At 43.4% G+C, this 27133-nt stretch overlaps 2 protein-coding genes across 2 annotated transcripts in view; both read right to left on the bottom strand.

Moving 5' to 3' along the window:
* Positions 1-8365, bottom strand: part of LOC311145277 (uncharacterized protein) — a gene marked incomplete at its 3' end in the record, with an annotated part of 32765 nt that extends 24400 nt beyond the window's left edge. Inside the window, exons 1-5 of the mRNA XM_084181511.1 lie at positions 8243-8365; positions 7862-7905; positions 7352-7427; positions 6379-6554; positions 6199-6282 (exon numbers count right to left, since the gene is read on the bottom strand). Of these exons, the coding sequence (XP_084037637.1) occupies positions 6199-6282; positions 6379-6554; positions 7352-7427; positions 7862-7905; positions 8243-8276 (414 nt within the window). The 5' untranslated portion in view covers positions 8277-8365. The remainder of the gene's footprint in view (positions 1-6198; positions 6283-6378; positions 6555-7351; positions 7428-7861; positions 7906-8242) is intronic.
* Positions 8366-16673: 8308 nt separating this feature from the next.
* On the bottom strand, positions 16674-26903 carry LOC311145734 (putative N-acetyltransferase CML1). The gene is made up of 2 exons (XM_084182021.1): positions 26827-26903; positions 16674-17835 (listed from the first exon to the last, which is right to left on the bottom strand). Exon 2 carries the CDS (start codon positions 17824-17826, stop codon positions 17152-17154), a length of 675 nt encoding a protein of 224 aa, XP_084038147.1. The 5' UTR covers positions 17827-17835; positions 26827-26903; the 3' UTR covers positions 16674-17151.
* Positions 26904-27133: the final 230 nt, after the last annotated feature.

Below are 27133 nucleotides of genomic sequence, written 5' to 3' on the forward strand. Positions count from 1 at the left end.
AGGAGGAATTAGGGCTGACCCCATTTAGTCGACTGGTCGATTGTTTGGTCCATAGGCTGTTGGTCGACCAAGATTTATTTAGTAGAGCAGTCACTTTAGAGAATATGGCAGTACGTCCAACCGGCCTCACAACTTCAGACCATGTGTAACCACGCCAGCCCAGGACCTCCACTTCCTGCTTCTTCACCTGCAGGATCGTCTGAGACCAGCCACCCAGACAGCTGATGAAACTGAGGAGTATTTCTGTCTGTAATAATGCCCTTTTGTGGGGGAAAAACTCATTCTGATTGGCTGGTCCTGGCTCCCCAGTGGGTGGGCCTATGCCCAGTCACATAAAATCCGTTGATTAGGGCCTAATGAATTGATATCAATTGACTGACTTCCTGACATGAACTGTAACTCAATAAAATAGTTGAAATTGTTGCGTTTATATTTTTGTTCAGTAGAGTTGATAATGCCTGCTATAAAAGAACGTGCGACTCTTAGAGCTGTCATTGTGAATCTTCACAACATTGATATGCAATCCACTACATAGGAATCGGTCACTAACCAGGTTTCCGTAATCCACTACATAGGAATCGGTCACTAACCAGGTTTCCGTAATCCACTACATAGGAATCGGTCACTAACCAGGTTTCCGTAATCCACTACATAGGAATCGGTCACTAACCAGGTTTCCGTAATCCACTACATAGGAATCGGTCACTAACCAGGTTTCCGTAATCCACTACATAGGAATCGGTCACTAACCAGGTTTCCGTAATCCACTACATAGGAATCGGTCACTAACCAGGATTCCGTAATCCACTACATAGGAATCGGTCACTAACCAGGATTCCCTCCAACCTTGTAATGCCAGTAAAGTATATGTTGATTAAAAATAAAGGTCACGAAAGGCCTGATTGAAACAGAAAATTTGTCAGTAAACTTTCAAAATGTCGACAAAACACAAGGTGGGATCCTTTTGTGTATAAAATGTATTATGCAAGAAATGGCGGTGGAAACATTTATGCGCAAATATTGATATAATAACCATAATTTCAAAGTAAACTTGGGAGTCACTGGTGTGAGGTCCTCCCACTACGACTCATTGGAAACCATGCAGTTTATTAGACTAATGAAATAAATGATGATGAACTTCACAGGGTGGTGAGAGTGCACGGTGAGGAGCTTGATGCTCCTTTCCAATAAATATCGAGGGTCTTATTCCGGTGACATGATGATCGATGCTTGGCTGCAGTTTGACAATTATAAATAATCTCATTGTCCATAATGATCTCATGTAGGCTATATAGAGTGCAGGTGCAAACCAGAGTGGGCACATTACACGCTGTAACTAGTGATGGGGAAAAAATACAAAAAAAGTAGATATTTACATATCGGGATATTATATTAGACGATATATTGTATCGTTTTGACAATATCGCAATATTATTTAATGCGCAAATTGTCTGTAACATGCACCAAAACTCCTGTCTTTCTCCTTCATAGCTTGATCTCCATTCTTTAAATAGGGAGCCAATTTGTTTTAAGCACTTTAATTTCTATGACTGATTAAAACTCGTTTTCTCACGTCTCCATCTGGTCCCACTGCGGCAGACATGAGCAATATGTTTGGAACATCGAATCGCCATAAAAATAAAAAAAAATCACAGTATTGAATCGCAATACATATCATATCGGCACCAAAGTATCGTGATAATATCGCATCGTGAGGTCCCTGGCAAATCCCAGTCCTAGCTATAAAACACAAAACATTTGTGACTAAACCATCAGTAGAGTTTAAAATGTGACGGAAACCCATTTAACTATTACAACATGTCAATTGGATGGAAAACTAGCTACAGATATGCAGTCTTAACAATTAAAAATCCCAAAAAATCACATTGTATGATTTTTAAGTAATTAATTTGCATTTTATTTTATTTAATTCAGAGAGGCATGAGGGAAAATTCAGATCTTCTCCTGTCCCAATCCCACTGAAACCCCAAAATCCTGATTCCTGTCTCGCATGAAAATTCGTATCTTTATTCTGTAATCCATCGTTTGTATTATCAAAGCATGTCTCTCGCCTACGCATGTCAAAACACTGCTATAACATTTCCCCCGCTTCTCTGCGTTGTCTCGTATTGCTGCCGATATGAGAGCGTCGGCAGAGAATGGTGGGATGAAAAAACAGTATGAGTAGATATGGATAACAGAGTTACTCCCCCGTTAAGATACCTTGATATTGGGGCCTCCCGAGCGGCGCAGCGGTCTAAGGCACTGCATCACAGTGCTTGAGGCGTCACTACAGACCCGGGTTCGATCCCAGGCCGTGTCACAACCGGCCGTGACCGGGAGTCCCATAGGCCGGCGCACAATTGGCCCAGCGTCGTCTGGGTTAGGGGAGGGTTTTGGCCAGGGGTGCTTTACTTGTCTCATCGCGCTCTAGTGACTCCTTGTGGCGGGCCGGGCGCCTGCAGGCTGACTTCAGTCGCCAGTTGAACGGTGTTTCCTCCATTGGTGCAGCTGGCTTCCGGGTTAAGCAGGCGGGTGTTAAGAAGCACGGTTTGGCGGGTCATGTTTCGGAGGACGCATGACTTGACCTTCGCCTCTCCCGAGCCCGTTGGGGAATTGCAGCGATGTGACAAGATCGTAATTGGGTAGGAAAAGGGGGTTAAAAAATAAAAGATACCTTGATATTTCTAATATTTCCACTCTTCAACCCATTACTCATGAGCTGATCTGCTATCTGTATAATCAACTAGATTTTGCCAAATATAGGAGATATTCTGTCATTCGTTGGAGGTTATCTAGCAAGTTTAGCAACTTTTGACTTTTGTTTGACAGCCGTTACAAAGTTAGAATAATTTGACAACGCTATACTCAGAGTGCTCTGTGCATCCGGAGCGTGCTCTGTCGAAATGCGCTGCCGATCAAAGATAGTTACTATCATTACTAAATATCAGTTTAATTTGCTGTGAAATCTTGACATAGCGGCACAGCCAAGCCAACCAGGTGGCACAGCGCCCCTCTTATTTGGGGAGAACCCTGGCATAGTGACCAGATCTTGGTTTTAAAACACTTTAAAAACGGGCACTTCCGATTGATGCGGTACTTTCCAGGACTCTCTGGATAAATATGCATTATTCCCGGTATTGAAACGTGGTAGATTTTCAGGAAAAATATTAATCCCTACGACAGACACTACAGACAGACTATAGATAGACAGACATACACTACAGACACACACTACACAGACAGACAGACAGACACTACAGACACAGACATACACACTACAGACAGACATGACAGACAGACACACTACAGACAGACAGACAGACTCTACAGACAGAGACAGACACTACAGACCGAGACAGACAGAGACAGACAGACACTACAGACAGAGACAGACACACTACAGACGGAGACAGACACAATACAGACAGACACTACAGACAGACTATAGATAGACAGACATACACTACAGACAGAGACACTACAGACAGAGACACACTACAGACAGACAGACACCACAGACAGACACCACAGACAGACAGACTACAGACACTACAGACAGACACACTACAGACAGAGACAGACAGACAGACAGAGACACTACAGACAGACTACAGACAAACACTACAGACAGAGACAGACACGACAGACAGAGACAGACAGACACGACAGACAGAGACAGACAGAGACACTACAGACAGACAGACACTACAGACAGACAGACACTACAGACAGAGACAGACAGACAGAGACAGACAGACACTACAGACACTACAGACAGAGACAGACACACTACAGACAGAGACAGCAACACTACAGACAGAGACACACTACAGACAGACATACACTATAGACAGACACCACAGACAGACACATACACACTACAGACAGAGACAGACACTACAGACAGAGACAAACACTACAGACAGAGACAGACACTACATACAGAGACAGACAGACACTACAGACAGAGACAGACACGACAGACAGACAGAGACAGACACTAGACAGACACTAAAGACAGAGACAGACAGACACTAGACAGAGACAGACACACTACAGACAGAGACACACACTACAGACAGAGACAGACACACTACAGACAGAGACAGACACACTACAGACAGAGACACACACTACAGACAGAGACATACACACTACAGACAGAGACAGCAACACTACAGACAGAGACAGCAACACTACAGACAGAGACACTACAGACAGAGACACACACTACAGACAGAGACAGACACTACATACAGAGACAGACAGACACTACAGACAGAGACAGACACTAGACAGACACTACAGACAGAGACAGACAGACACTAGACAGAGACAGACACACTACAGACAGAGACACACACTACAGACAGAGACATACACACTACAGACAGAGACAGCAACACTACAGACAGAGACAGCAACACTACAGACAGAGAAACACTACAGACAGACGGACACGACAGTCAGAGACACTACAGACAGAGACAGCAACACTACAGACAGAGACAGCAACACTACAGACAGAGACAGCAACACTACAGACAGAGACAGACAAACTAGAGACAGGCAGACACTACAGACAGGAGACAGACACGACAGACAGAGACAGACACTACAGACAGAGACAGACACGACAGACAGACAGAGACAGACACTAGACAGACACTACAGAGACAGACAGACACTAGACAGACAGAGACAGACAGAGACAGACAGACACTACAGACAGAGACAGACAGACAGACACACTACAGACAGAGACAGACACACTACAGACAGAGACAGACACACTACAGACAGAGACAGACACACTACAGACAGAGACAGACACTACAGACAGACAGAGACACTACAGACAGACTATAGATAGACAGACACACATACACTACAGACAGACAGACAGACACGACATACACTACAGACAGACTACAGAGACAGACAGACTCTACAGACAGAGACAGACAGACTCTACAGACACGACAGACAGATAGAGACACTACAGACACACTACAGACAGAGACAGACAGACACACTACAGACAGACAGACAGACAGACTACAGACACTACAGACAGAGACAGACAGACACAGACACACTACAGACAGAGACAGACAGATACAGACAGAGACAGACACTACAGACAGAGACACTACAGACAGACACAGACACACTACAGACAGAGACAGACAGAGACAGACACTACAGACAGAGACACTACAGACAGAGACACTACAGACAGACAGACAGACAGACACTACAGACAGACAGACACTACAGACACTACAGACAGACACACTACAGACAGAGACAGACACACTACAGACAGAGACAGACAAACTAGAGACAGGCAGACACTACAGACAGGAGACAGACACTACAGACACTACAGACAGAGACAGACACTACAGACAGACAGACAGAGACAGACACTACAGACAGACAGAGAAGACACTACAGACAGACAGAGACAGACACACTACAGACAGAGACAGACACACTACAGACAGAGACAGACACACTACAGACAGAGACAGACACACTACAGACAGGCAGACACTACAGACAGGAGACAGACAGAGACAGACACTACAGACAGAGACACTACAGACAGACAGACAGAGACAGACACTACAGACAGACAGAGACAGACACTACAGACAGACAGAGACAGACACACTACAGACAGAGACAGACACACTACAGACAGGAGACAGACACACTACAGACAGGCAGACACTACAGACAGGAGACAGACACTACAGACAGAGACACACTACAGACAGAGACTACAGACAGAGACAGACACTACAGACAGACAGAGACAGACACTACAGACAGACAGAGACACACACTACCTACAGACAGAGACACACTACAGACAGAGACACACTACAGACAGAGACAGACACTACAGACAGACAGAGACAGACACACTACAGACAGAGACAGACACACTACAGACAGAGACAGACACACTACAGACAGGCAGACAGACAGACACTACAGACAGAGACAGACACTACAGACAGAGACAGACACTACAGACAGACAGAGACACTACAGGCAGACTACAGACAGACAGAGACACACTACAGACAGAGACACACTACAGACAGAGACAGACACACTACAGACAGAGACACACTACAGACAGAGACACACTACAGACAGAGACTACAGACAGAGACTAACCATCTTTTTAAGTCTTTTCTTTTCTGCTTTTTCTTTCAGTTTGTTCTCTTCTTCTATAAGTTCTCTGGCGTTTTTTTCAGCTTCCTAAAAAGGAAAGTTATTCTCAGTAAAAACGTCCTCTTCATGCTGAATGTAATACAAAATGATGTGATTGACTGAAAAAGTTGTTTGGCATCTTACCTCAGGAGTGAGTTGTCTTATACGTGGGTGGGGGGTTAATGATTTCTTTGGGACACTATGCCCTAAAAAATTCTGTGCAAATCCGCAATAGGCTTTATTATTTTTCAGCTTTCTGTCATCATAATAGTCTTCGTCATCGTCAACATAGTCAATCATGGGGTTGACAAAATCAAGACCTGGAAATCAAACATAGGGTGAAATGCATGGCAATGGACAGCAATAATACATATCTGCTGATTAACTAAAGCAGTCTTTCCCAATCCTGGCCCTGGGCACCCAAAGGGGCAAATCCTGGCCCTGGGCACCCAAAGGGGCAAATCCTGGCCCTGGGCACCCAAAGGGGCAAATCCTGGCCCTGGGCACCCAAAGGGGCAAATCCTGGCCCTGGGCACCCAAAGGGGCAAATCCTGGCCCTGGGGTCCCAAAGGGGCAAATCCTGGTCCTGGGGTCCCAAAGGGGTGCACATTTCTGTCCTTAGTAGCACTATACAGGTGATTCAAAAAATCTACTCATCATCAAGCTGTGTAAAGCTAGCGAAAAAACTAAAATGTGTACCAATTGCGGTCCCCAGGACCAGGATTGGGAAATGCTGAACTAAATCAATAAATGGTACCGTGTAATGACAATTCACATTAGGACCACATCTTTACAAGGCAGACATGTAGATCCCTCATCTGGCCTTTCAGTAGGCCTCCGTCCCAAATGGCACCCTATTCCCTATGTAGTACACTACTTTTGACCAGGGCCCATATGGATCTGGTCAAAAGTAGTGCACTACATAGGGAATAGTGTGTTATTTGGAACACATCTCTGAGTTCACCTGAACTTGAACTGGCTATCATACAGCATATGACCTAATCAGACTTGAATCATCCAAAGATTTCCAAACAAAAATATGACTTGCTAAACAGTATTTCTTACCAATCTGGCATATATAGGGAACAAGGTACCATTCTGGACTGTATGTTCTTACCAAACATGCCAGAGTTGAACAAATCCATAAAGGTGTGTTTAGTGTCTCGTCCACTTATCAGATCCACCAAAGCTTCCTGTCGGTGAGAGAGAGAGAGAGATTAAAGTAGATTTACTGGGAACCATGAGGCTATATAGCTAACTAACTATATACTGCCGCACTTATCATTGGAGCAGAAGGCAAACATGAATCTGATCTGTCATGCATCAGATTTAGATTCTAGTCATTTAGCAGACGCTCTTATCCAGAGCGACTTACAGTTAGTGAGTGCATACATTATTTTTCTCCATACTGGCACCCCGTGGGAATCGAACCCACAACCCTGGCGTTGCAAGCGCCATGCTCTACCAACTGAACTACAGGAGGCATGTACTCACTCGCTCACACACACACACACACACACACACACACACACACTCGCTCACACACACACACACACACACACACACACACACACTCGCTCACACACACACACACACACACACACACACACACACACACACTACTCACGTGGGTTTGCAAAATGTGTGGGTTTTCCTGAATGATGACATGGTCTGATGAAGTGAAGAGAAAATATAATCAGAGACAGGGTAAGTTACCTCATGTCTATGTGCGAATCTTTGACAACAAATGGCATAGCTAGCTAATTATGTTCAGAATGACATCAATTTCCTATTAATGTGTGTGGTTGATGGTGACCTGTGTTGCCACCTGCTCCTACACGCTGGTGCACATGCTGAAGAAAACAGAAGCTGAAGTTTGCCAACTTAATACGGTTACCTCAAATTCAGCAGTGGCTAACTGGCTAACGTTGGCGTTATATAGCTAGCTACCTTTCCTTGGTTACGCGACGAGACTGACACATTTCAAGCTAGCTCATCTCGATCTTACCTGGTTTCCAATCTCTCTTTCTAATGTTAGACATTTTATTTGACTAATTTGTGGTGCTTGGTTCGACAGAAAAGGACTTCTCTGAAACTCAACGTCTTCCTTGTTTCTCCTTTCCGGGTTTACGTGACGCCCAGACACGCCTGCGTAGTTTAACTCGCTACCTTCATCCTCCACTGCTCTGAAGGGAATCCAAACTAGCCTCACATATGAACGCCAGAGGTCGTCACTAGTTACCCCAGCCACAAAGTCATAAACCCCGCCTATTTCTAGAATGTATCTTCTTAAAATGTGACGTTAAACCTAACCTTAACCACACTGCTAACCTTATGCCTTACATTAAGACAAAAAGCTAATTTTAGTCTTCATACAGTTTTACGATATATCCAATTTGAACTTTGTGACTGTGGTAACTGGTGGAAACCAGTCAGAGTGGAAGAAACATAATTGGCCTACATAATTGACCTTATGCCAAATCCATTCATCTGTGGTTACTTCTGTTTCCTAAATTGCAGCCAATTAAAGAGTTGCAAATTGTTTCTATAGCTCAGTTTCCATCCAACTGGCGACCGATTTTCATAAGAATATTCTAAAATCCGCATTTTTACAACACGGGTAGGTAGGTAACAACACATCTGCCACGCTGATCCTCAACACGGGGGCCCCTCAGGGGTGCGTGCTCAGTCGCCTCCTGTACTCCCTGTTCACCCATGACTGCATGGCCAAACACGACTCCAACACCATCATTAAGTTAACCGACGACACGATTGTGGTAGGCCTGATCACCGACAACGATGAGACAGCCTATAGGGAGGAGGTCAGAGATCTGGCAGTGTGGTGCCAGGATAACAACCTCTCCCTCAACGTCAGCAAGACAAAGGAGCTGATCGTTGACTACAGGAAAAGGAGGGCCGAACACGTCCCAATTCACATCGACAGGGCTGTAGTGGAGCAGGTCGAGAGTTTCAAGTTCCTTGGTGTCCACATCACCAACAAACTATCATGGTCCAAATAAACCAAGACAGTCGTGAAGAGGGCACGACAAAGCCTATTCCCCATCAGGAGACTGAAAAGATTAGGCATGGGTCCCCAGGTCCTCAAAAAATTCTACAGCTGCTCCATCGTGAGCATCCTGACTGGTTGCATCACCGCCTGGTTTGCAACTGCTCGTCATCTGACCGTAAGGCGCTACAGAGGGTAGTGCGTACGGCCCAGTACATTACTGGGGCCGAGCTTCCTGCCATCCAGGACCTCTATACCAGGTGGTGTCAGAGAAAGGCCCTAAAAATGGTCAAAGGCTCCAGCAACCCAAGTCATTGACTGTTCCCTCTGCTACCACACGACAAGCAGTACCGGAGCGCCAAGTCTAGGTCCAAAAGGCTCCTTAACAGCTTCTACCCCCAAGCCATAAGACTGCTGAACAATTAATCAAATGGCTACCTGGACTATTTGTATTGACCCCCTTTTTTTTTTTACGTTGCTGCTACTTGCTGTTTATTATCTATGTATAGTCACTTTACCCCTACCTACATGTACATATTACCTCGACCAACCTGTACCCCCGCACATTGACTCGGTACCGGTACCCCCTCTATATAGCCTCGTTATTGTTATTTTATTGTTACTTTTATACTTTAGTTTATTTAATACATATTTTCTTAACTCTTATTTTCTTAAAACTGCATTGTTGGTTAAGGGCTTGTCAGCATTTCTACACCTGCTGTATTCGGCGCATGTGACAAATAAAATGTGATTTTATTATTTGTATTTGTCAAACTGCAGCCAATCATCGATTATCATGTCACCACAATAATGCCGCGTTCACATGCTAATCGGGTGTCAGAACTTGGAAACTCAGACATTTATGACATGCTGATTCGTTGAACGTGGCACGTGTATAACTACAACCAGATAGCAAGTTGGGCATTTCAGAGTTTCCTAGTTCCGACTAGCATGTGAACGCGGCATAAAACCCTCGATATTTATTGGAAAGGACGGAGCGTCAAACGCATCACCTTGCGCTTTCACCACGCTGTGCAGTTCATATTATATTTCATCTGTAGACTCATAAACTGCACGCTTTCCCGACGAGTCATAGTGGGAGGAGCACAGCATGCTGGGAGATCTCAGACTGAGGATAAGGAAGGAACTAGAGGAAGTACACGAGCCGTGATAAATTCCAACCATCTCCTGTGATTACCTTCAGTTAGCGTTCTTTGTTTTATCCAAGGCCAGTGTACATCGTTCAGAAATTTGAGTTCATATTTCCTACAATTCATGTGTTGTGGACGCACTTCTTTGTTATGCTAGTTAGCGTTTTTACCGCGAGCTAGCAACTGTAAGCTTGCTGACCCTGTTTGTCATCTAATTTCAGACATTTAGCATTTCAGGGTCTAGTCTTATATGGACTGTGGTTATATGGATGTATGCTGTTTAGATTATGTGGGTATTTTGTTAGCAATTAGCCTTGTGGATGCATTATACATTCAAGTTCATGCAGTTGTGTGAGGATGATGGTGCTGTGTAGTTGCACTCCTCTGATCATTCATTAGTGAAGTCACAGTCATGTTGTTAGGTTGTATTGCCCTTGTGCAGCAGATAACCTATTGTAGCCATATTATTTATAGCTTATGTAATTGGAGGTTGTATTAAGCCTGTACCTGCCATTTACTATTGTATATCATTTTCCCTTTTTCAGAACCACACACAAACTCTTGGTTAACACAATTGTGCCATTACTGCTCTTTGAATCAGCGTAAATTAAACAACCTCAACTGGAATCATACCGGTCTGTCATCTGTGCCATTACAAGCACCTGGGAGAGAACACATAGAGCTAAGTACAACCCTACATAATATACAGTCCACCAAGTCCTCAACTACCTGGCCTCCTGTACTCAGTTGGTAGAGCATGGTGTTTGCAACGCCAGGGTTGTGGGTTCGTTTCCCACGGGGGGCCAGTATGAAAATGTATGCACTCACCTACTGTAAGTCGCTCTGGATAAGAGCGTCTGCTAAATGACTAAAATGTAAAATTGTTATATCAATATGTGCGCATAAAAGCGTTTCCATCGACATTTCTCGCATAATTCATTTTACTAGGGGGTAGATCAGCTTAATATTGCAGATCGATTGTAACACCCACATACATGCATACATACACATACAGTGGGAAGAACAAGTATTTGATACACTGCCGATTTTGTAGGTTTTCCTACTTACAAAGCATGTAGAGGTCTGTAATTTTTATCATAGGTACACTTCAACTGTGAGAGACGGAATCTAAAACAAAAATCCAGAAAATCACATTGTATGATTTTTAAGTAATGAATTTGCATTTTAGTGCATGACATAAGTATTTGATCACCTACCAACCAGTAAGAATTCTGTCTCTCACAGACGTGTTAGTTTTTCTTTAAGAAGCCCTCCTGTTCTCCACTCATTACCTGTATTAACTGCACCCGTTTGAACTCGTTACCTGTATAAAAGACACCTGTCCACACACTCAATCAAACAGACTCCAACCTCTCCACAATGGCCAAGTCCAGAGAGCTGTGTAAGGACATCAGGGATAAAATTGTAGACCTGCATAAGGCTGGGATGGGCTACAGGACAATAGGCAAGCAGCTTGGTGAGAAGGCAACAACTGTTGGTGCAATTATTAGAAAATGGAAGAAGTTCAAGATGACGCTCAATCAGCCTCGGTCTGGGGCTCCATGCAAGATGTCACCTCGTGGGGCATCAATGATCATGAGAAAGGTGAGGGATCAGCCCAGAACTACACGGCAGGGGCGGCAGGTAGCTTAGTGGGTAAGAGCGTTGTGCCAGTAACCGAAAGGTCGCTGGTTCTAATCCCCGAGCCGACTAGGTGAAAAATCTGTCGATGTGCCCTTGAGCAAGGCACTTAACCCTAATTGCTCCTGTAAGTCGCTCTGGATAAGAGCGTCTGCTAAATGACTAAAATGTAATGTAAATGTAAATGGTCAATGACCTGAAGAGAGCTGGGACCACAGTCTCAAAGAAAACCATTAGTAACACACTACGCCATCATGGATTAAAATCCTGCAGCGCACGCAAGGTCCCCCTGCTCAAGCCAGCGCATGTTCAGGCCCTTCTGAAGTTTGCCAATGACCATCTGGATGATCCAGAGGAGGAATGGGAGAAGGTTCATGTGGTCTGATGAGACAAAAATAGAGCTTTTTGGTCTAAACTCCACTCGCCGTGTTTGGAGGAAGAAGAAGGATGAGTACAACCCCAAGAACACCATCCCAACCGTGAAGCATGGAGGTGGAAACATCATTCTTTGGGGATGCTTTTCTGCAAAGGGGACAGGACGACTGCACCGTATTGAGGGGAGGATGGATGGGGCCATGTATCGCGAGATCTTGGCCAACAACCTCCTTCCCTCAGTAAGAGCATTGAAGATGGGTCGTGGCTAGGTCTTCCCGCATGACAATGACCCGAAACACACAGCCAGGGCAACTAAGGAGTGGCTCCGTAAGAAGCATCTCAAGGTCCTGGAGTGGCCTAGCCAGTCTCCAGACCTGAACCCAATAGAAAATCTTTGGAGGGAGCTGAAAGTCCGTATTGCCCAGCGACAGACCCGAAACCTGAAGGATCTGGAGAAGGTCTGTATGGAGGAGTGGGCCAAAATCCCTGCTGCAGTGTGTGCAAACCTGGTCAAGACCTACAGGAAACGTATGATCTCTGTAATTGCAAACAAAGGTTTCTGTACCAAATATTAAGTTCTGTTTTTCTGATGTATCAAATACTTATGTCATGCAATAAAATGCAAATTAATTACTTAAAAATCATACAATGTGATTTTCTGGATTTTTGTTTTAGATTCCGTCTCTCACAGTTGAAGTGTACCTATGATAAAAATTACAGACCTCTACATGCTTTGTAAGTAGGAAAACCTGCAAAATCGGCAGTGTATCAAATACTTGTTCTCCCTACTGTATGCCCCTTTGGCTGTAGTGGCCTGTATGCAGCCGGCATCTCAGCAGCTGTCTTCTCAGGTGAGTTCTGTGGCTCTGGCCTCGCAATCTGCTTCGAGACTCGGCAGAGGCCGGATCGATGGTGAGGCATATATCTGTAACCAAAGACTTTGTGTTAAGCCAGTGTGTTAATGTATGCGGATGACTCAACACTACAGTTGAAGTCGGAAGTTTACATACACCTTAGCCAAATACATTTAAACTCAGTTTTTCACAATTCCTGACATTTAATCCTAGTAAAAATTCCCTGTCTTAGGTCAGTTAGGATCACCACTTTATTTTAAGAATGTGAAATGTCAGAATAATAGTAGAGAGAATTATTTATTTAAGCTTTTATTTATTTCATCACATTCCCAGTGGGTCAGAAGTTTACATACACTCAATTAGTATTTGGTAGCATTGCCTTTAAATTGTTTAACTTGGGTCAAACTTTTCGGGTAGCCTTCCACAAGCTTCCCACAATAAGTTGTGAATTTTGGCCCATTCCTCCTGACAGAGCTGGTGTAACTGAGTCAGGTTTGTAGGTCTCCTTGCTCGCACACGCTTTTTCAGTTCTACCAACAACTTTTCTATAGGATTGAGGTCAGGGCGTTGTGATGGCCACTCCAATACCTTGACTTTGTTGTCCTTAAGCCATTTTGCCACAACTTTGGAAGTATGCTTGGGGTCATTGTCCATTTGGAAGATCCATTTGCGACCAAGCTTTAACTTCCTGACTGATGTCTTGAGATGTTGCTTCAATATATCCACATAATTTTCCTTCCTCACGATGCCATCTATTTTGTGAAGTGCACCAGTCCCTCCTGCAGCAAAGCACCCCCACAGCATGATGCTGCCACCCCCGTGCTTCACGGTTGGGATGGTGTTCTTCGGCTTGCAAGCAGCCCCCTTTTTCCTCCAAACATAACGATGGTCATTATGGCCAAACAGTTCTATTTTTGTTTCATCAGACCAGAGGACATTTCTCCAAAGACTACGATATTTGACCCCATGTGCAGTTGCAAACCGTAGTCTGGCTTTTTTATGGCGGTTTTGGAGCAGTGGCTTCTTCCTTGCTGAGCGGCCATTCAGGTTAGGTCGATATAGGACTCGTTTTACTGTGGATATAGATACTTTTGTACCTGTTTCCTCCAGCATCTTCACAAGGTCCTCTGCTGTTGTTCTGGGATTGATTTGCACTTTTCGCACCAAAGTACATTCATCTCTAGGAGACAGAACGCGTCTCCTTCCTGAGCAGTATGACGGCTGCGTGGTCCCATGGTGTTTATACTTGTGTACTATTGTTTGTACAGATGAACGTGGTACCTTCAGGCGTTTGGAAATTGCTCCCTAGGATGAACCAGACATGTGGAGGTCTACAATTTATTTTCTGAGGTCTTGGCTGATTTCTTTTGATTTTCCCATGATGTCAAGCAAAGAGGCACTGACTTTGAAAAAATGAAGGTAGGTCTTGAAATACATCCACAGGTACACCTCCAATTGACTCAAATGATGTCAATTAGTCTATCAGAAGCTTCTAAAGCCATGACATCATTTTCTGGAATTTTCCAAGCTGTTTAAAGGCACAGTCAACTTAGTGTATGTAAACTTCTGACCCACTGGAATTGTGATACAGTGAATTATAAGTGAAATAATCTGTCTGTAAACAATTGTTGGAAAAATTACTTGTCATGCACAAAGTAGATGTCCTAACCGACTTGCCATAACTATAGTTTGTTCACAAGACATGTGTGGAGTGGTTGAAAAACGAGTTTTAGTGACTCCAACCTAAGTGTATGTAAACTTCCGACTTCAACTGTATACATGTCAGCTACCACAGCGACTGAAATGACTGCAACACTTAACAAAGAGCTGCAGTTAGTTTCAGAATGGGTGGCAAGGAATAAGTTAGTCCTAAATATTTCTAAAACTAAAAGCATTGTATTTGGGACAAATCATTCACTAAACCCTAAATCTCAACTAAATCTTGTAATGAATCATGTGGAAATTGAGCAAGTTGAGGAGACTAAACTGCTTGGAGTAACCCTGGATTGTAAACTGTCATGGTTAAAACATATTGATACAACAGTAGCTAAGATGGGGAGAAGTCTGTCCATAATAAAGCGCTGCTCTGCCTTCTTAACAGCACTATCAACAAGGCAGGTCCTACAGGCTCTAGTTTTATCGCACCTGGACTACTGTTCAGTCTTGTGGTCAGGTGCCGCAAAGAGGGACTTAGGAAAATTGCAATTATCTCAAAACAGGGCAGCACGGCCGGCCCTTGGATGTACACAGAGAGCATTAATAATATGCATGTCAATCTCTCCTGGTTCAAAGTGGAGGAGAGATTGACTTCATCACTACTTGTATTTGTGAGAGGTATTGACATGTTGAATGCACCGAGCTGTCTGTTTAAACTACTAGCACACAGCTCAGACACCCATGCATATCCCACAAGACATGCCACCAGAGGTCTCTTCACAGTCCCCAAGTCCAGAACAGACTATGGGAGGCGCACAGTACTACATAGAGCCATGACTACATGGAACTCTATTCCATATCAGGTAACTCACAGTAAAATTAGATTTTAAAAAATTGATAAAAATCCACTTTATGGAACAGCGGGGACTGTGAAGCAACACAAACATAGGCACAGACACATGCATACAAACACACGATAACATACGCACTATACACACATGGATTTTGTGTTATAGATATGTGGTAGTAGAGTAGAGGCCTGAGGTCACACACTTAATATGTTGTGAAATCTGTTATGAATTTATTGTAACGTTTTTAAAATGTATAACTGCCTTAACTTTGCTGGACTCCAGGAAGAGTAGCTGCTGCCTTGGCAGGAACTAATGGGGATCGATAATAAACCCCAGGAAGAGTAGCTGCTGCCTTGGCTGGAACTAATGGGGATCCATAATAAACCCCAGGAAGAGTAGCTGCTGCCTTGGCAGGAACTAATGGGGATCCATAATAAATACAAATACAAATGTAGAAAAACACTTTTTTATGCATTTTATATTTTAATGTTTAATTATTGTATTTCAATTACTTTACTATTAATTTATTACAATGATTCTTAACACTGTTTTTAACATTGTTTTAAAAATTAATCATAATGCATCATTTTAATCCTGTTTTTAGAAGTTAATTGTCATGTTCTAAATGAAATGTTTCTGCGTGATAATCATTTGAGTCACATTTTTTGTATTTTATTAAGCATTAAAAGGCATCGTTGTTGAATAATAAACCGTGTTTGATTAAGAGGGGAACGGAGAATCTGCCCAAAACATTACACCATATCAAAATAGTCATGCGGTGCGACCAGCAATGTTCATTCGGTACAACCAGTGTTTTTAATGTTAATTTTTTTCTATAAGAGACTGGTTTTCATTTATTTAACAGAAGTTGTAGTTGAGTCATTCAAAATGAGGGTTCGTCCAGTGAAAAGTGAAAAAAATAGATATTTATTATACTGTAACTTATAACTTCTTTAATGTTGAATATTTGAGATATGCATATATTCATATTTTACTCTTATTTGCTTGAAATAATGGTCCGAAAACATTTTTTTATTTTTGATTCATGGTCGCACCAAATCACTTTTTTTTTGGAGGTCAATTTAACAAATCGCATAAAAAAATGAAAATTAACAACCATTTTTTGCGACAAACCCTGAACGTGCATACGTAACACTCAAGGGAACATAAAGTGTTTGAAATTAAATAGTTTTCCCTTTTCAAAATGTTTACCTTTTTAAAACCTTATACGTTATTGACCCTTCAACAAAGTACTGAGTAAAGGGTCTGAATACTTTCCGAATGAACTGTAGATATGTGTCTGTCTGTCTGTCTGTCTGTCTGTCTGTCTGTCTGTCTGTCTGTCTGTCTGTCTGCGTCCTACTGTCCTTTCAGTCCTCCTCCTATTCCCCCCCCCCCTGCAGTAAGTCCAGTCTGTACTCTATCAGAGTAAAGTTGGTGATTTTGGCGATGGGCTCAGGGATGACGAACTCTCTGATCCGTGTGTAGCCCATGTTCTCATACAGCCTCTGTGCATCAGTCTGCACTACAGACGTGTAGAGGATGACAGCAGGGAAGCCTCTCTCCCTGCTGAAGTCTGCCACTGTCCTGCTGAGGGCCTTGGCGATGCCCATACCCCGGTGTGTCCGGCGTACAGACAACCTCTTCAGCTCCATGTAGCCTGGTTCCCTCTCCGCGGGCAGGCAGGCCACCGTTGCCACCACCCGGCCGTCGCTCTCAGCCACCCAGAAACACGAGTCCTTGTTCTCCAGGTAGGTCTCCTGGATGTGGTTGAGGTCCTTCTTAAGGGAGGTGTCGATGTAGCTGTTGAAGAGGTAGCCCACCAGCTGCTTGGCCCCGGCCAGGAGGAGAGTGACCGCTACTACAGGCAGCAGGATGGACTTGGAGCTGGCCAGCAGGGCGCAGAACGTGACCATCAGGGTCATCTGGGTCAGGGGCTGTTTGAGGAGGTGCATGAAGGAGGAGGGGACGTGCTCGCTCATCCCCAGGGTGAAGATCTCCTTCACGGACTCCTTGTCATCATCCTGGTACCTTCGGATCGTGACGCCAGCAACCATGGCACTGGTCTGTAGGGTTGGGCAGATATTATTAAATTGAACATTGTGATATTTGACATTGATGATATAGTGATGTGCAAGATGATATATCATGATTTACAAAAATATACTTATTTGAACTTTACAAATCAAAACTGTGCAGTTTTATCAGTTAGACTATCAATCTGTCAAATGAAGTCTAAATGAATTAACTAGGCTAAGCCTTATTTTTTCATCATACGAAGATTACTTAATGAGAATGCGACCATTATATAATAAATTAGCAAAATAATGACAGTCTGGATTTAGTCACAGTCTATAATGATTTAGTCACAGTCTATAATGATTTAGTCACAGTCTATAATGATTTAGTCACAGTCTATAATGATTTAGTCACAGTCTATAATGATTTAGTCACAGTCTATAATGATTTAGTCACAGTCTATAATGATTTAGTCATTAACGGTGCAAAACGATTGTATCGTATACATCAAGATATTTTTAGAGTAGCATATCGTAGAAGAAGTCTCCCCAAATATCAGCCAACCCTACCGTTCTGTCTACTGTCTGCACAATAACAACACAGAAAGAGCAGAAACCTTCCGTTCAACCCACAAACAAACATGGTAGTCAGTCACACTAAACCTGAGTCTCCTCTGGCTCCCATAAACACACACTGGTCTGCCCTTCAATACATACAGAGATGACAGTGAGAGATGACAGTGAGAGATGACAGTGAGAGATGACAGTGAGAGATGACAGTGAGAGATGGCAGTGAGAGATGACAGTGAGAGATGACAGTGAGAGATGACAGTGAGAGATGACAGTGAGAGATGACAGTGAGAGATGGCAGTGAGAGATGACAGTGAGAGATGACAGTGAGAGATGACAGTGAGAGATGACAGTGAGAGAGAACAGTCTAGTAGTCTAGTCACTACAACCCGTAGAAATATAATCTATAGATGGTATAATAGGTGACCTGGCAACATTAGTTCACATTTCCAGGGTTAAAGGTTAAGCCCTTTCTATAGAGTATATGTCTACGCTACAACCTACCTACCACTCAACACTCCAAGGTACCTTCGACACACACACACACACACAACACACACACACACACAACAGCAACACTCTCCCTCCCAACCCTCATCAACAGACTCCCTCATCAACAGACTCCCTCATCAACAGACTCCGTGTCCTTGGAGGAGGTCTTGCCTCAGATAGGTACTTTCAGCAACACGGGTGTATTTACATACAGTGCATTTGGAAAGTATTCAGACCCCTTGACTTTTTCCACATTTTGTTACATTACAGCCTTATTCTAAAATTGATTAAATAGCGTTTCCCCTCATCAATCTACAAACAATATCCCATAATGACAAAGCAAAAACAGTTTTTTGAAATTTTTGCAAATGTATTAAAAATGAAAAACGGAAATATCACATTTACATAAGTACTCAGACCCTTTACTCAGTACTTTGTTGAAGCACCTTTGGCTGAGATTACAGCCTTGAGTCTTCTTGGGTATGACGCTACAAGCTTGGGACACCTGTATTTGGAGAGTTTCTCCCATTCTTCTCTGTAGATCCTCTCAAGCACTGTCAGGTTGGATGGGGAGCGTCGCTGCACAGCTATTTTCAGGTCTCTCAAGAGACGTTCTATCGGGCTCTGGCTGGGTCACTCAAGGACATTCAGAGACTTGTCCCGAAGCCACTCCTGCATTGTCTTGGCTGTGTGCTTAGGGACGTTGTCCTGTTGGAAGGTGAACCTTCGCCCCAGTCTGAGGTCCTGAGTGCTCTGGAGCAGGTTTTCATCAAGGAACTCTCTGTACTTTGCTCTGTTCATCTTTCCCTCGATCCTGACTAGTCTCCCAGTCCCTGCCACTGAAATACATCCCCACAGCATGATGCTGCCACCACCATGCTTCACCGTAGGGATGGTGCCAGGTTTCGTCCAGATGTGACGCTTGGCATTCAGGCCAAAGAGTTCAATCTTGGTTTCATCAGACCAGAGAATCTTGTTTCTCATTGTCTGAGAGTTCTTTAGGTGCCTTTTGGCAAACTCCAAGCAGGCTGTCATGTGCCTTTTACTGAGGTGTGGCTTCCGTCTGGTCACTCTACCATAAAGGCCTGATTGGTGGAGTGCTGTAGAGATGGTTGTCCTTCTGGAAGGTTCTCCTATCTCCACAGAGGAACTCTAGAGCTCTGTCAGAGCGACCATCAGGTTCTGGGTCACCTCCCTGACCAAGGCCCTTCTCCCCCGATTGCTCAGTTTGGCGCCTGGCCAGCTCTAGGAAGAGTCTTGGTGGTTCTAAACTTCTTCCATTTAAGAATGATGGAGGCCACTGTGTTCTTGGGGACTTTAAATGCTGCAGACATTTTTTGGTATCCTTCCCCAGATCTGTGTCTTGGAGCTCTACAGACAATTCCTTCAACCTCATGGCTTGGTTTTTGCTCTGACATGCACTGTCAACTATGGGACCTTATATAGACAGGTGTGTGCCTTTCCAAATCATGTCCAATCAATTGAATTTACCACAGGTGGACTCCAATCAAGTTGTAGAAACATCTCAAAGATGATCAATGGAAAGCTCAATTTCAAGTCTCATAGCAAAGGGTCTGAATACTTATGTAAATAAGTATTTTTTATATTTTTTTATATACATTTGCTAACATTTCTAAAAACCTGTTTTCGCTTTGTCATTATGGGGTATTGTGTGTAGATTGATGAGGAACTTGTATTTATTTAATCCATTTTAGAATAAGGCTGTAACGTAACAAAATGTGGACTGAATACTTTCCGAATGCACTAGTATTGCTTTCAATTATCCTGGGTTGCACAAAAACAGTCCTTGGGAAGCCACAAGTTAAATACAATTCCATGTCAACTTATTGTGACAGTGGGAAGGACGGTTGGTCATTATGACGGGGGAATTTGAGACAACATATCTTAAGGTTCGTATTATGAAACAGACTTTCCAAACGTGAAACGGAATTGTATTTAACTTGTGGCTTCCCAGGGACTGTTTTTGTGCAACCCAATACAATTGAAAGCAACACTAGTGTACACTGAGTGTATAAAACATTAGGAACACCTTTGTAATATTGAGTTTCACCCCCACAAATCATCAAGGAACCTACCAGGTACAACCCTAAATCCGTAAACATGGGCACCCTCATAGATATCATCCTGACTAACTTACCCTCTAAATACACCTCCGCTGTCTTCAACCAGGATCTCAGCGATCACTGCCTTATTGCCTGCGTCCGTAACGGGTCCGCGGTCAAACGACCACCCCTCATCACTGTCAAACGCTCCCAAAAACACTTCAGCGAGCAGGCCTTTCTAATTTAGTCATTTAGCAGACGCTCTTATCCAGAGCGACTTACAGTTAGTGAGTGCATACATTTTTCATACTGGCCCCCCGTGGGAATCGAACCCACAACTCTGGCATTGCAAGCGCCATGCTCTACCAACTGAGCTACAGGAGGCCCAAAATAGACCTGGCCCGGGTATCCTGGATGGATATTGACCTCATTCCGTCAGTAGAGGATGACTGGTTGTTCTTTAAAAGTGCTTTCCTCTCAATCTTAAATAAGCATGCCCCATTCAAAAAATTCAGAACTAAGAACAGATATAGCCCCTGGTTCACCCCAGACTTGACTGCCCTTGACCAGCACAAAAACATCCTGTGGCGTACTGCATTAGCATCGAACAGCCCCCGCGATATGCAACTTTTCAGGAAAGTCAGGAACCAATATACACAAGCAGTTAGGAAAGCAAAGGCTAGCTTTTTCAAACAGAAATTTGCATCCTGTAGCACTAACTCCAAAAAGTTTTGGGACACTGTAAAGTCCATGGAGAATAAGAGCACCTCCTCCCAGCTGCCCACTGCACTGAGGCTAGGAAACACTGTCACCACCGATAAATCTACGATAATTTCAATAAGCATTTTGCTACGGCTGGCCATGCTTTCCACCTGGTGCCTACCCCTAACCCGGCCACCAGCTCTGCACCCTCCGCTGCAACTTGCCCATGCCCCCCCCGCTTCTCCTTCACACAAATTCAGACAGCTGATGTTCTGAAAGAGCTGCACAATCTGGACCCCTACAAATCAGCTGGGCTAGACAATCTGGACCCTTTCTTTTTAAAATTAGCCGCCGAAATTGTCGCAACCCCTATTACTAGCCGGTTCAACCTCTCTTTCGTATCGTCTGAGATCCCCAGAGATTGGAAAGCTGCCGCGGTCATCCCCCTCTTCAAAAGGGGGTGACACTCTAGATCCAAACTGTTACAGACCTATATCCATCCTGCCCTGCCTTTCGAAAGTATTTGAAAGCCAAGTTAACAAACAGATCACCGACCATTTCGAATCCCACCGTACCTTCTCCGCTATGCAATCTGGTTTCCGAGCTGGTCATGGGTGCACCTCAGCCACGCTCAAGATCCTAAACGATATATAATAACCGCGATCGATAAAAGACAGTACTGTGCAGCCGTCTTCATCGACCTGGCCAAGGCTTTTGACTCTGTCAATCACCGCATTCTTATTGGCAGACTAAATAGCCTTGGTTTCTCAAATGACTGTCTCGCCTGGTTCACCAACTACTTCTCAGATAGAGTTCAATGTGTCAAATCGGAGGGCCTGTTGTCTGGACCTATGGCAGTCTCTATGGGGGTGCCACAGGGTTCAATTCTCGGGCCGACTCTATTCTCTGTGTATATCAATGATGTCGCTCTTGCTGCTGGTGACTCTCAGATCCACCTCTACGCAGACGACACCATTTTGTAAACATCTGGCCCTTCATTGGACACTGTGTTAACAAACCTCCAAACGAGCTTCAATGTCATACAACACTCCTTCCGTAGCCTCCAATTGCTCTTAAACGCTAGTAAAACTAAATGCATGCTCTTCAATCAAACGCTGCTGGCACCCGCCCGCCCGACTAGAATCACTACTCTCGGCGGGTCTGACATAGAATATGTGGACAACTACAAATACCTAGGTGTCTGGTTAGACCGTAAACTCTCCTTCCAGACTCACATTAAGCATCTCCAATCAAAAGTTAGATCTAGAATCGGCTTCCTATTTCGCAACAAAGCCTCCTTCACTCATGCTGCTAAACATGCCCTCGTAAAACTGACTATCCTACCGATCCTTGACTTCGGCGATGTCATTTACAAAATAGCCTCCAACACTCTACTCAGCAAATTGGATGTAGTCTATCACAGTGCCATCCGTTTTGTCACTAAAGCCCCATATACTACCCACCACTGTGACCTGTACGCTCTTGTTGGCTGGCCCTCACTACATATTCGTCGCCAAACCCACTGGCTCCGGGTCATCTATAAATCACTGCTAGGCAAATCCCCGCCTTATCTTAGCTCATTGGTCACCATAGCAACACCCACCCGTAGTATGCGTTCCAGCAGGTATATCTCACTGGTCATCCCCAAAGCCAACACCTCCTTTGGCCGCCATTCCTTCCAGTTCTCTGCTGCAAATGACTGGAACGAACTGCAAAAATCTCTGAAGCTGGAGACTCTTATCTCCCTCACTAACTTTAAGCATCAGTTGTCAGAGCAGCTTACCGATCACTGCACCTGTACACAGCCCATCTGAAATTAGCCCACCCAACTACCTCATCCCCATATTGTTATTTATTTTGCTCATTTGCACCCCAGTATCTCTATTTGCACATCATCTTCTGCACATCTATCACTCCAGTGTTAATACTAAATTGTAATTATTTTGCACTATGGCCTATTTATTGCCTTACCTCCATAACTTACTACATTTGCACACACTGTATATAGATTTTCTATTGTGTTATTGACTTTATGTTTTGTTTATTCCATATGTAACTCTGTGTTGTTGTTTTTAATCGCACTGCTATGCTTTATCTTGGCCAGGTCGCAGTTGTAAATGAGAACTTGTTCTCAACTGGCTTCTTACCTGGTTAAATAAAGGTGAAATACAAATAAATGTAAAAAACATCCAAGCTAAAAGTGCCTGCATATGGAATTTGGCCAATTTTACTGGGATTTTATCAACATCAAAATTACACACAAGCTGAAATTCTAAACCACCACCAGAGTCAAATAAATACTTAGGGAAGACATTCCAAATACTGTTCTGGTTCTTAATATACTTCAGAATCCAATTTATTTTACAATTATTATTTAGAGTATTGAAATCTAAAACCTCAAGACCTCCTTGTTCTTGGGTATTACTGAGAATATATTTCCGTAGAGTGAGGCTTGTTCCTCCAAATAAAATTATAAAGAATCTTATCTAAGTCCTTTACAATTTTAGTGGGTAAGTCAAGTGATAACCCTTTCGCTTTGGACAACTTGGGAACTATTTCACACTGGGACGATTTTTACATGACACCTGGCACCTACATCTTTTGTCTTGCCCATTCACCCTCTGAATGGCACAAATACACAATCAATGTTTCTCAAAATGCATGCTACCGTGCTCCGAGTACGCAAATTGGAGCTTCTCAAATGTACTCTCCTCCTCACAAGAGAACGTGGTCGGAGAATGCACTCGGAGCATGAGTGTGGAGCACGGTAGTTCCATATTGAGAAACACCCAATGTCTCAAATCGGAGGGCCTGTTGTCTGGACCTATGGCAGTCTCTATGGGGGTGCCACAGGGTTCAATTCTCGGGCCGACTCTATTCTCTGTGTATATCAATGATGTCGCTCTTGCTGCTGGTGACTCTCAGATCCACCTCTACGCAGACGACACCATTTTGTAAACATCTGGCCCTTCATTGGACACTGTGTTAACAAACCTCCAAACGAGCTTCAATGTCATACAACACTCCTTCCGTAGCCTCCAATTGCTCTTAAACGCTAGTAAAACTAAATGCATGCTCTTCAATCAAACGCTGCTGGCACCCGCCCGCCCGACTAGAATCACTACTCTCGGCGGGTCTGACATAGAATATGTGGACAACTACAAATACCTAGGTGTCTGGTTAGACCGTAAACTCTCCTTCCAGACTCACATTAAGCATCTCCAATCAAAAGTTAGATCTAGAATCGGCTTCCTATTTCGCAACAAAGCCTCCTTCACTCATGCTGCTAAACATGCCCTCGTAAAACTGACTATCCTACCGATCCTTGACTTCGGCGATGTCATTTACAAAATAGCCTCCAACACTCTACTCAGCAAATTGGATGTAGTCTATCACAGTGCCATCCGTTTTGTCACTAAAGCCCCATATACTACCCACCACTGTGACCTGTACGCTCTTGTTGGCTGGCCCTCACTACATATTCGTCGCCAAACCCACTGGCTCCGGGTCATCTATAAATCACTGCTAGGCAAATCCCCGCCTTATCTTAGCTCATTGGTCACCATAGCAACACCCACCCGTAGTATGCGTTCCAGCAGGTATATCTCACTGGTCATCCCCAAAGCCAACACCTCCTTTGGCCGCCATTCCTTCCAGTTCTCTGCTGCAAATGACTGGAACGAACTGCAAAAATCTCTGAAGCTGGAGACTCTTATCTCCCTCACTAACTTTAAGCATCAGTTGTCAGAGCAGCTTACCGATCACTGCACCTGTACACAGCCCATCTGAAATTAGCCCACCCAACTACCTCATCCCCATATTGTTATTTATTTTGCTCATTTGCACCCCAGTATCTCTATTTGCACATCATCTTCTGCACATCTATCACTCCAGTGTTAATACTAAATTGTAATTATTTTGCACTATGGCCTATTTATTGCCTTACCTCCATAACTTACTACATTTGCACACACTGTATATAGATTTTCTATTGTGTTATTGACTTTATGTTTTGTTTATTCCATATGTAACTCTGTGTTGTTGTTTTTAATCGCACTGCTATGCTTTATCTTGGCCAGGTCGCAGTTGTAAATGAGAACTTGTTCTCAACTGGCTTCTTACCTGGTTAAATAAAGGTGAAATACAAATAAATGTAAAAAACATCCAAGCTAAAAGTGCCTGCATATGGAATTTGGCCAATTTTACTGGGATTTTATCAACATCAAAATTACACACAAGCTGAAATTCTAAACCACCACCAGAGTCAAATAAATACTTAGGGAAGACATTCCAAATACTGTTCTGGTTCTTAATATACTTCAGAATCCAATTTATTTTACAATTATTATTTAGAGTATTGAAATCTAAAACCTCAAGACCTCCTTGTTCTTGGGTATTACTGAGAATATATTTCCGTAGAGTGAGGCTTGTTCCTCCAAATAAAATTATAAAGAATCTTATCTAAGTCCTTTACAATTTTAGTGGGTAAGTCAAGTGATAACCCTTTCGCTTTGGACAACTTGGGAACTATTTCACACTGGGACGATTTTTACATGACACCTGGCACCTACATCTTTTGTCTTGCCCATTCACCCTCTGAATGGCACAAATACACAATCAATGTTTCTCAAAATGCATGCTACCGTGCTCCGAGTACGCAAATTGGAGCTTCTCAAATGTACTCTCCTCCTCACAAGAGAACGTGGTCGGAGAATGCACTCGGAGCATGAGTGTGGAGCACGGTAGTTCCATATTGAGAAACACCCAATGTCTCAAGGCTTAAAAATCCTTCTTTAACCTGTCTCCTCCCCTTCATCTACACTGATTGAAGTGGATTTAACAGGTGACATCAATAAGGGATCATAGCTTTCACCTGGTCAGTCTGAAAGAGCAGGTGTTCCTAATGTTGTAAATACACCCGCGTTGCTAAAAGCACCCGGTTTCCCGTTACCTGACTGCAGTGTCAGTGTCCTATCCGTCATCAAACCTCTGATCATCCCTAGCTATAATAAAAAACGTTATTTGATACCTAGCTATATTAGTTATCAAATCATTTAAATAAACTAAAATAATTTATCCCGATTAGCAAATAGCACGTGACTCTACTAGTAAGCTAAATGTAGGAATTGCTAACTCGCCAAATGATACGTTGGCCATCAAATTATTAATATTTCTGCTGTAATGCAAATGCTGTTTGTAAGAGATAACCCACCTGATTTAGATATGTCTCAGAGAAATAGAATCCAATCTGAACAGGTCGAACAACAGGCGGACTTCCGTCTTCGCAGAGGTGGGAGGGATTTATGGTATGTCTTGTTTCTAATTGGCTGAAAGAAAGACCTTATAGCTCATATATTCTGAAGTTTATTTTAGCACCATTATAAAAATGAGAAAGAAACTCAAGGCCAATGTAGCTATTTAGAAAGGTAAAACAAGGGGTAGCTTAACATGTGAAAAATTATCTTGATAAAAAACAGCTCACACATGATTGTATACTTCAGAGGAAGGCCCTCAAAATT

This window comes from Coregonus lavaretus (genome assembly GCF_964263955.1).
Source record: "Coregonus lavaretus genome assembly, chromosome: 18".
Classification (NCBI taxonomy): domain Eukaryota; kingdom Metazoa; phylum Chordata; class Actinopteri; order Salmoniformes; family Salmonidae; genus Coregonus; species Coregonus lavaretus.